General features: G+C 40.4%; 1 protein-coding gene across 1 annotated transcript in view; it reads right to left on the reverse strand.

Moving 5' to 3' along the window:
• cabp2a (calcium binding protein 2a) overlaps window positions 1-9,396 on the reverse strand; it is a gene marked incomplete at both ends in the record, with an annotated part of 29,152 nt that extends 19,756 nt beyond the window's left edge. Inside the window, 2 exons of the mRNA XM_083909757.1 lie at window positions 8,754-8,936; window positions 9,337-9,396. Of these exons, the coding sequence (XP_083765883.1) occupies window positions 8,754-8,936; window positions 9,337-9,396 (243 nt within the window). The remainder of the gene's footprint in view (window positions 1-8,753; window positions 8,937-9,336) is intronic.
• Window positions 9,397-11,271: the final 1,875 nt, after the last annotated feature.

The raw sequence follows: 11,271 nt of genomic DNA on the forward strand, positions 1-11,271 counted from the left end.
TTCGGCCGATCACGTGAAAATCGGCCGATTCCGATCACTGGCCGATTAATCGGTGCATCCCTATTCTTAACCATTTTTCAGAGAATATGAATGATAACACAAAAACTTTTCTTTCACTCATGGTTAGTGTTTGGCTGAAGCCATTTATTGTCAAACTGTTTAATCTTTTTGTAAAATCATAATGACAACACAAACTACCCAAAAGTTTACATACCCCAGTTCTTAATACCATGTATTTCCCCCTTTAACATCAATTCCAGCTTGAAGTCTTTTGTGGTAGTTGTGGATGAGGCTCTTTATCTTCTCAGATGGTAAAAAGCCTCCAGTTCCTGTAAATTCTTGGACTGTCTTGTATGAACTGCATGTTTGAGGTCTCTCCAGATTGGCTCAATGATATTGAGGTCAGGAGACTGAGATGGTCACTCCAGAACCTTCACTTTATTTTGCTGTAGCCAATGACAGGTCGACTTGGCCTTGTGTTTTGGATCATTGTTATGTTGGAATGTCCAAGTACGTCCCATGTGCAGCTTCCGGGCTGATGAGTGCAAATGTTCCTCCAGTACTGTATTCATCGTGCCATCAATTCTGTCCAAATGGCCTGTGCCTTTGCAGCTCACACATAGTCCTGTATTTCACCTGAGTTATTTGTTATTTGTTATTTGTGGGTTTTTCTTTGCATCCCAAAAATTTTAGTAAAAGTTGTGTATAGTTTGTCTTTTTTTGAGGTGTGTTTTGTTGTGTTTGGTGTTTTCTGGTGGTGGTTTTTGGTGAAGCAGCATTTGTTTGGCACGATGCCGGTCGCGGTGGCTGCTGCCGCAGAGTTTGAACGGCTGACTCGTCTTCACGCCATCAAACTCATCCCGGCTGTGCAGTGTTCGGTGGAGGAGGCGGGTTTGTCAGTAGGAGAGGTGGTGGGGTACGGCAGCGTTAAGTCTGCCTCCCGAATGAACGGAGCGATAGTTATCTTCCTGGATAGCACTGACAAGGTGGAAAAAGTCGTGGAGAGCGGTGTCGTGATACGCGACACCTTCACTCCCGTTCTCCCACTCGTCAGTCCTGCCACCAAGATAACGATCTCCAATGCTCCCCCGTTCATTAAGAATGATGTGTTGGCTAAAGAGTTGTCTCGCTACGGTCAACTAGTCTCTCCCATAAAAACGGCGTCTTTGGGCTGCAAATCTCCGCAGCTAAAACACGTCGTGTGTCACCGGAGACAGGTGTACATGATCCTCAAAGACACAACAAGTGATCTCAAACTGTCTTTTTCCTTCAAAATCGAAGGATTTACATACATGGTCTTTGCCTCGTCAGAGTCTATGAAATGTTTTGGTTGTGGTGCGGAAGGACATTTGGTCCCACCTGCCCTGCGGCGGCTGGTGGCGGCGGTGGCCGGGTCGCTGCCGGCGGTGGTGGCCGAGTCTACTCTCTCTCTACTCTCCTGAGGAGATAAAAAAGTTTTTAGAAAAAATCAAAGGTACCAGACTTCCTGCTGTAGAGGACTACTTTGATAACCTCAGACTGTTCATTCAGTCTGAAAATGTCCTCTCAGACAAAGAAATATATTGCCTGAAAAATGTCATTATAAGAGTAAAAGCACAAATGGTCCCAAATGAAGAAGACTTTTAATTATTTATGCTTTTATTTACTGACATGTTTTATCACTACTGTTTTCTTTTTTAATCTCGCTCCACTAATGTGTGATTTTAATATCAGCATTTTAAATCTAAACCGAGCCAGAGCTGATTTTAAAAGAGCTGCTCTTTTTAAACTTATGGAGATAAAGAAAATAGACGTGATGTTTTTACAGGAAACCCACAGCATAGCTGAAATAGAGAGTGATTGGAGGATGGCTTTTAATGGGCAGGTCATTTTAAGTCATAAGTCCAGCCTGAGTGGAGGGGTGGGGATTTTATTCACCAGAAGTTTTTTACCAGTTTCTTTTGTGACTGAGGAGATTATTCCAGGTGTTTTATTAAAAGTCAAAGCTCAGTTTGAAAATGTGAAGCTTGTGTTTTTAAATGTCTACGCGCCCACCAATGGGGTGGATAGGATGGCAGTTTTAAACATTTTAAGTGATACTGTAAGAGCTTGTGGTACGAATGATTATATGTTTTTAGGGGGGATTTTAACTGTACAGTTGACCCAACCTTAGACAGGAATCATCCTGAACCACATCCTGCATCATCCCACAGGATCAGGCAGCTGATAGAAGAACACGAGCTGTCTGACCTGTGGAGGGGTTTTAACAGTAATCACAAACAATACACTTGGAGTCACACAAGGGGTAATCTTTTATCTCTGGCCAGACTGGACCGTTTTTATTGTTTTAAACACCATTTTAATATCTTTAAAAGGTGTTTTATTCAGCCTGTGGGTTTTACTGATCACTGTCTTGTCTCCTGCTCCGTTTTTATTAAGAATGTTCGTTTAAAGAGTGCCTATTGGCATTTTAACACAAACCTTTTAAAAGACCAGGCTTTTAGAAATGATTTTAAGTTGTTTTGGTTTAACCACAGAGAGAGCAGGCCTGCCTTCCCCTGCATTCAACAGTGGTGGGATTTTGGGAAAACCCAAATCAAACAACTTTGCCAGCAGTTTACTTGCAATGTCACAAGAGACTTAACCCGATCAATAAAGGATCTGGAGAGACAAGTAGGAGACCTGCAGTCTTTGGCAGCTTCTACAGGAGATCGAGGGATTTTAAACTCCCTCAAATCTAAACAATCGGCCTTAGCCAACCTGCTGGGCGTTTCAGCACAGGGAGCTCTGGTCAGGTCTCGTTTCATGAACACCTCGGAAATGGACGCCCCCTCCCAGTTTTTCTTTGGGGTGGAGCAGAAAAATGGACAAAGGAAGACCATTCACTCTTTACAGTCTCAGATTCTTCTGAGATCAGGAAGTTTGCTGCCTGTTTCTACAAGGAACTGTTTAAGAGTGAGTGGACAAATAATCCAGATGTGTACAGCAGCTTCTTCAGGGGTCTCCCTCAGGTCAATAACGACCAAAACTCCCAGCTGGCAGCAGAGTTGACCCACCCGGAGCTTCTTGCAGCTTTAAACAGCATGCACAATGGCAGAGCTCCGGGGTTGGACGGCCTTCCTGCTGACTTTTACAAGTCCTTCTAGTCCATCCTAGGACAGGACCTGCTCGAGGTACTGAACCACAGCTTCCGGAATGGAAGACTCCCTCTGAGCTGCAGGAGGGCCGTCATCTCCCTGCTGACCTCCACTGTGGTCTGGACCTAAGGTTCAGACCACAGTGGAGGTCTCTCTACAAGCCTCCACTGTGCAAAAGACATGGAGACCTGCAGTGGAGGCTTCTTCATGGGATTTTAGCAGTGAACTCGTTTTTATCTTTGATAAAACAACCCACGGAAGACAAATGTCCTTTCTGTGGACTGAGAGAGACAATTTATCACTGTTTTTATGAGTGTCAACGTCTGTCTGCACTGTTCCTGTTTTTACAAGCTGTTTTTACCAGTTTTAAAGAGAGTTTTAGTGAGCAGGTTTTATTTGTGGTTTTAAATACACTCGACAGCACAAACACAAGAGCCAGCTTTTAAACTTTGTTTTAGGGCAGGCTAAGATGGCTGTGTATGTCAGCAGGAAGAGGAAGGTGGAGGAAAACCTCATTTTTGAAGCAGTTCCTGTGTGTGTGACCTTGATCAAAGCCAGACTTTTAGTTGATTTTAATTTTTACAAAACAACAGGTGACCTGGACTCTTTTAAAGATCTCTAGTGTGCTCTATGCTCCGTCTTTATCTATCTATCTCTTCAGTAGTAGATGAATGTGTGTCTCTAACTGACTTGAGTCTTTCCATCTCACTCATTTAAGCTTTAGTCTCCTTTTACATTGTATTCAATCTCTACTCTATCTGTTGTTGGCATCCATCCATCCGCTGTTCGACAGTCCTCATTCCAGCCCACCCTCGCTCCCTTCATCGTCTCATCATTCACTCCATCTGTTGTTGAGTCTTCAATGTTCAATGAGAACTCGAGAATGAAAAGACAACACAGCACATCTACCCTTTCTGTTTGGTGGATCCTTGTTAAATGTATGGCAATTTTAGACAATTGTGGCAGTTGTGCGGTGTACTTCCTTGTTCTACTGTTTGAGTAGCAGGTGGCGCCAAGCACTTAAGCCTCATTACCGCCACCTACAGTGTTGATGAATGAACATATAAAATATTTTTAATAAATGCATATATTGTTGTTATTTTCACATTTTAAATATTTAACTGAAAGGTGCATTATGTAATAAATCAAAAGCAAATGGCCGTAAAATCCTCCTAATATGTCACAGAGACTGAGGAATAATGTTCATATAACAAACTGAACTCACAAACAACAACAGCACAGACAAAATATTTGCATTATAAAAAATATTTTATAAATATTTAAAATCATGTGACCCCATGCAGTCAGTAGAGTCTCAGCTGCCGAGCAACCACGGGTTGCCAGTTAAGTCAAAAAAACACAACTAAAAGACCTCTGTATCTTAAATTTGAATGTAGTAACCGTTTTTGGCCACATTCTTACATATGGCGCCTTTATTCAGTTTTATTAAAATATACAGTACCATGTGGAAAATAAATTAGAGCAGTGTAGAGTAATATATTACTTGTATACACTATATATATATATAATGTATACATTACATACATATATAATGTGTGTATATGTATTTACATATAATGGACACTATATTATAGTTATGACAGTGCGACTTTAATATAAATCTAAAGGTTAGAATAAATTAAACATTAATATTATACAAACGTTCACACTTTCAGGTCAAACCGTTTGCATGAAAACAAAACAATGTGTCAACAACAAATCTATGGATCACACCAAATATGTAATGATGGAGCCGTCTGAACCAGCGGATCATTTCATCAGGACAGGCCGAGGTAACGCTGCTCTGTGCCGGGCACTGTGAGCGCCGAGCATCCACAGAGGTGGAGCTGATCACCTCCTACAGCACCGCTGTCAAACTATAAATATGTCATATCTTATTACACAAACCACGTGTTTGGATTCTGTCGCCTCAAATGATTTTAAAACTGAATTCCGGGACAGAGAAAAATATTTATTTCAGGTTTATATTTGTGTTTTATCCTGCTCTGTTCCACCGAAATGCATTCTGGGATATATGGCTTTCCCAAGTACGCTCCAGTCACCACTCGATGCATACTTGGAACAGAAAGACTGAGGGTGATGACGTTTTCACAAGTATGGATATTGAGAAACGGCCGTTTCATCTCTATTCCAGAATGACCTTTGACCTTCAAGTGCCTTTGCCCTGTTTCAATGTCTAACTTTTCATGTTAAAGGGGAAGTAAGTAGTTTATAGTGACATCTAGAGGAGAGGCTGAAATTTACAACAAAGACCTGCTGCTCTGCTCACCCCCTCCCTTCCCTGAGCGCTACGGTATCCGCAGCTGGTCAAATGTCGTCCTCGTTGTCTTTCTCCGTGTCAGCAGATGAGGTTCGTGAGGCGAGGGAGAGGGCGAGCTACCGCGGCCGTAGCAGACGAAGCGAGAGAGAGTGGAGGCGGGACTTCCGCTACAAGTAAAGAGACGCTTGATTTGTTCTCTCGCGTTTGTCCTTACAGGCTCCGGTAGAAACATGGCGTCTCGCTGCTAACAGTGGCTATGCAACCGCGGCCCGCGACCATGTTATTTTACATGACTTTTTGAAACACTACGAAAATGAAACAAAGAATATTATACAGCGACTAGACAATGCAGGAGCACATAATATGTATACAAAAGTGGATTTTGGGTAATATAAACCCATAAATACTACATATTGTCCCTTTAAGGTTCTTTGATTTAGGTATTTTTTTCTTTTCTTGTACTGACTGGTGTTGTATTGTTGTTTTTTTTGGTCTGTTGAACCCTTTTTTTCACCTAAATCCGGATATATGGTCACCCCAGTGTAAACAACATGTATTTCACAGCTGTTCCTGTGCTTTTAGTCCTATCTACCTACACCCCTTTAGCAGAACTGCCTGAAGCCGAGGGTGGTGACTCAATGTTTTTGGGATGCGTCAGGAATGCTTGGTTGCTGTTGATAATCTTTGATCTTTGATGTGACAAAAATCCAGAGTGATGGTGAAAGTTGTCCTTATTTGCAGTTCAAATTAGCAACGTAAGTATTACATCACTTCTCCCCAGGCTGCTGCTGCTGCATGCCAACCTGTACCACAGATCAAGTTGTGACAGAACAGACCTTAACAAAATCGGAGTCTGAGTCACCTGAAATGCCAGAGAGCATGTGTCAACATTCTCAACAATGACCCAGAGATCAAACAAGCTTCAGTTTATGCACTTCAGAATCAGAATCAGAATCGTTTTATTATCCCGAAGGAAATTGTTTTTGTCACAGTTGCTCCATATCAGACTCAGCAAGTACAGAAAGAGCACACAAGTTAAAAATTAAAATTAAAAAAATAAAACATTAAAAAATGTATGTTAAAAAATTTAAATTAAAAAAAGAATATAAAAAGAATAATAAAAACAGAGTGCAAGAAATTAAGATTAAAATTAAATAGAACAAAGCCTTGTTTAAAACAAGAATGACAAGAATGACAAAACTGTACAATGTGTACAGGATAGACATTATCAATATGATAATGAATAAATTGAATTTAATTGAATTGAATTGAATGACTTTATTCCTGCGACCGGAAATTGACCGGATACCTCTACAGATGTGTAAGTCTAATGGCCACAGGCAGATGTTGAATAGACACAGCAGGCCCTTCTTGTTGATAGTATTTCATTTGAACTCCACCACAAGTATATTCTTGTTTCTTTGCTCCATATAACAAAGAGATCATTGAAACTGAATAATTTTGGTTTGTGGACATCATAATGTCCAGGTTTGGTAAAAACTGAAAAAAGTACTACATCTTTTACTTTTAGCCCTGTTCACACTGTTCACATCATTAAAATGCATCGTGGATGTGCTGTATTCAAATACATACTGAATTCCTGTCTGCAAGAACAAAATGATGTGTTTTACAAGTCTGGCTGTACAGATGTATCTTCTGCCTGTTTGGCAGAGACATAAACTAGAGGATCAGACTAGAACAAAGCACTTCTCATGCCGCTGTAACACAAATAAAGATTTAAACCATGACAGAAAGAAATCTGTGGATTGATTGGTATTTTGGCCATGCTAAAAATCAGGACAGAACAGAGTCTATGATGACAGCACCACTCACCTTATGTCTCGCTCCATCTTAATCTAATTTGCTTATACCAGTATGTGAAGTATATGTGAGGAGGAGGAGGATGATGAGAGAGCAAATCATCATTTTGGGAATAAATCTGCCTCCTGTTAAAAGTTTGTAGCTTGGTTTATTTACACCTCTGTATTTTAACGTTAGTGATAATGGTGTTAGTTTCAGAGCTCAATATTTTCTCAGGTGGTACTTGATATAAAAGGTTTGAAAGCCACTGACTTAAAATATACTTTAAAATCCCTCAAAATACTCCTCTGTACTCAACTAAATCAGTATGGAGCTGCACTGAATGAATGGATTAATTGATGAACATGCTATGCTGATAAGTGAACAGATCGAAAAGCTGCACATTCGAGTCTTGTTTAGTTTGCAAGATGTCAGTCAAATGATTAAAAACATGCTTAAACTCCTGTGCTTTTTGTCAGCCAAGCAAAGACAAACATTGTCCCCTCGACACATACCAAAGGTACACTGTGTAACGTTTGTTGGTTAAGTTTCATGTTGCAGTTGAATATTACTCCTCTCAACTTTCACTTCCAAGTGTGTTGGAGAACCTGTGGTCTTCAGTTGGCAGATTCTGTAGACTTGACCCGGCTCGTGCCCTAAGTATTTATCTTCAATGTCTGCCAAATGGAAATAATTTCAACCAAATTTGCCAAACTGGACCTTTAAAGAAGAATACTTAGGGCCAATTCCAATTCCTATCTTAACCCTAAATCTTAACCCTGAAGCTCAACCCTTATCTTAACATGGCCCTCAAAACCAAGTGTTGATTTTTATTTTGTCACTTAGAAATGGGACACCCCTTAAATGCAGATACGTCTTCAGACTGTAGGGGGCAGAATAACGTGAAAGCTGCGTCCAGTCTGTCAACTCCAAAAAAGAAGAAGAAGAACACATTTACGTCACGATTATTTATTTATTATTTTATTTCAGTCAAGTTATTAGGTTGTCAGTTAGTTATAAGATGATACTCATACAAATACCACAACCACGGACATATTCAGCTGACAGTTACCACACACCACGGCTTATTGAAGGGTAAACGATAGCTAGATCGCGTGTGCGCACCGGTCGAGTATTGACAAAAGATGGTAAAATGTAAATTAATGTTACGCAACAATGACGTCAGTAATCCATAATATGGGCCTAAACTAAGATAATACAATGGTTTTCATCATTTTTATATCTCTATTAACAAAGAAAATACTTAATTTGTATCGTACTCGCTTCGCTGCTTTTGACGCCATCTTTCTTATGTGAAAACACGCAATGCATTCTGGGTAGCACTTGCTCCCAAGGGTGGTGTCGGAAAATCTCAATATTTAGGGCGATACAGCCCTTAAACTTGCCCCTCAACTTAATTTTTCTGAGAATCAGGACAGCACTTGCACTAGAGGGAGCGCATTTTTGAGATTGAGGGTTAAGATTGAGGGTTAACCAAGGAATTGGAATTCACCCTTAAACACACCTGGGCTCTGATACCTAGTTCAGTATCCTACCTGGCCAAATACAGAGTCAACGATGGGTCGCAGCTTCCTTCTGTCTCCCTCTTGGAGCCAAAGATCTTCAGGATTTCCCACAGGGGAGGAAAGACTCAGGGTCTTGGTCTTTTGCTTTGGAGGCCTCTTTATACTGGATGAACTCCATCTCCTGAATGATTCGATCTTCTTCTTGATGGACCCCTGGAGAACACAGGATCGCCACATGCTAAATATTTATCTCGATGTTGTTAACAATGAAAGACATGTAAAAGGAAGTAAAAGAGAACTGCAGCATCAGCCTATCATGATTCCTTAAAAGCAAGGAATTAGGAAATGTTTGCAGTAGCAGCAGGGCACGCACACAAACACACACCTTGAATTTAACATTTTCATTTAACAATTCTAATGTGCCAGTTCAGATAAAACACTGATAAGAGAAACAGAAAACCTGACAGTTTCAGAAAAGTGATGCAAATGATCATGGAATAATTTGGGCCAAAAGTTGTCTTTGCAAGTCAGGTCCATTGAGAACAAAACTTCAAAATGATATTGAGCTTGTGAGTGTGACCGTGGCAGGATGTAGCCCTGTGCATCCACTGACCTTCTTCACTAACTTCTCCTCTGGCACGTCCATGGACGACACATTTTTCACATCAGTCATCTTTGCAGCTCGGCTCACATGCACGACTCTCCCTGTCCTTGTCTCTCTCTGTCTCCCTCCTGTCACGCTCTTGTCCTCTTTATCGGCCCCTCGAGCATCTGACACTGGTTGATAATCTGCGGCATATCTCCGACTGTTGTCGCTCCTCCTTCTCACATCTGACTCCCACTATCTCACTCTCTTCCATCCCTCCATTTGTATCTATATCCATCATTCGCTTTTTCATCTGCTGACTTGTTGAAGCCCTTGTTAGCAGATGCTAATTCACACACACACATTTTCATTTTAAACATCTTGTGTGAGTTTGTATACATATTTTTTGTATAAATATCTTGAAAATGTTAAATCAAAGAAATAAAAAATAAAAAATATAATATAATATAACAGATTTGCTGTGGAACTGTGTCTTTTGCAGCATGTCAATATTTTCTGTAATCCCACATGCCCCCCCCCTGCTCCGCACTCTCATCTGTTCTGATGCTGATGTAGGCGTGCCCTCAATCCTCTTCACTCATTCATTATAGTGTTTCCCATTGTTTATTGCATTCACCACATGGCCTTGTGCGGCACAAATACACACACACACAACACTCAGCACACTTCCTGCACACAATACTGCTTGGGGGATGGACGTCCTTCTGAGATGTAGGAAGGAGGAGGAGGAGAGTTAGGAACTGTTCAAGTAAAAAATAGCATGAGAGGGTAGGGTGTCATGAGCGCAGCCTAACAAGAGCCAACAGGTTGGATTGAAGAATGCAGATAGACGAGGCGGATGGGATGAGATGGGGTCTCTGTATAAAAACAAATCTTGCCCACAGCAGTAACCGTGGTAATTTATGGACTCCATTATCCAAACTTTATACCCAATAATTTATCTTTAACAGTAACATGTCACTGCAGCTGTGTACATGTTTGTAACACTGCCTCCCGCAGCATTCCTCTCCCCAGTGAAGTACGAGACTTAATAACATGGCCCAGATAAGAGTCGGTGCTAATGTTTCAAAAACAAGAAAAGAATAGAAAGAGGACAGGATTCAAACACCAAACAAAACCCTCTGCCTTACACTGTATACTGATGAAAAACAGTGCCGGATTCTATGTGTTCAGTTTGGATCTTTCATTCTCTTCCTCTTCGGTTAATGTTTATCAGAAGTGACTGTTTACAACAATAACAGAGAGGAGCAGGAATTAAAGCCACAGTGTAATATATTTTTTTTACCTTTACAGACTTTGATGTGTACGCATGACAGGTCGTGGCAGGTCCGACTGGATGGAATATGGCAGTAAAAGTCAGAAGAGAGTCATTCCTTTCTTTGTGAGGTTCAAGTGCCATTTTATCACTGCAACGTTTTGGTTCGCGTTGCAGTAATAAAATAACAATTGCAATTTGCATTTTGACCGTGTGTCTCGATCCTTGCTAACCTGTTAAAGTAATATTTTTTCATTTTTATTTACACATATAATATTTTACCCATTAAATCCATCCATCCAATATAATGACTAATGTCAATTAGGAGCTATATTTAACTTAATACACTTTGTGAGTAATTTGCCCAACACAGCACAGTTTTGAAATGAATGAATAATATTGGAAAAAAGTGTGTAGGACATAAGGGAGGTAGTATTTCAACAATATTATTATTATTATTATGGCGATTACCAGATTTTTGACATGGTATTACTGTACGTTTGTCTCCTAATTACCACACTATTACCACATTGCTATTACAACATTATTAACATATACTTACTATGTTGTTATTGTACTAAAATGTTAAGTGTAAGCAATGAAACAAAAAGGCCCACCTACATTCACAGCCCCCCCCCCCCCCACACACACACACACACTCATTTAAAAAAGCATGGATTTCACAA

Source organism: Microchirus variegatus (genome assembly GCF_963457635.1).
Source record: "Microchirus variegatus genome assembly, chromosome: 23".
Classification (NCBI taxonomy): Eukaryota; Metazoa; Chordata; class Actinopteri; order Pleuronectiformes; family Soleidae; genus Microchirus; species Microchirus variegatus.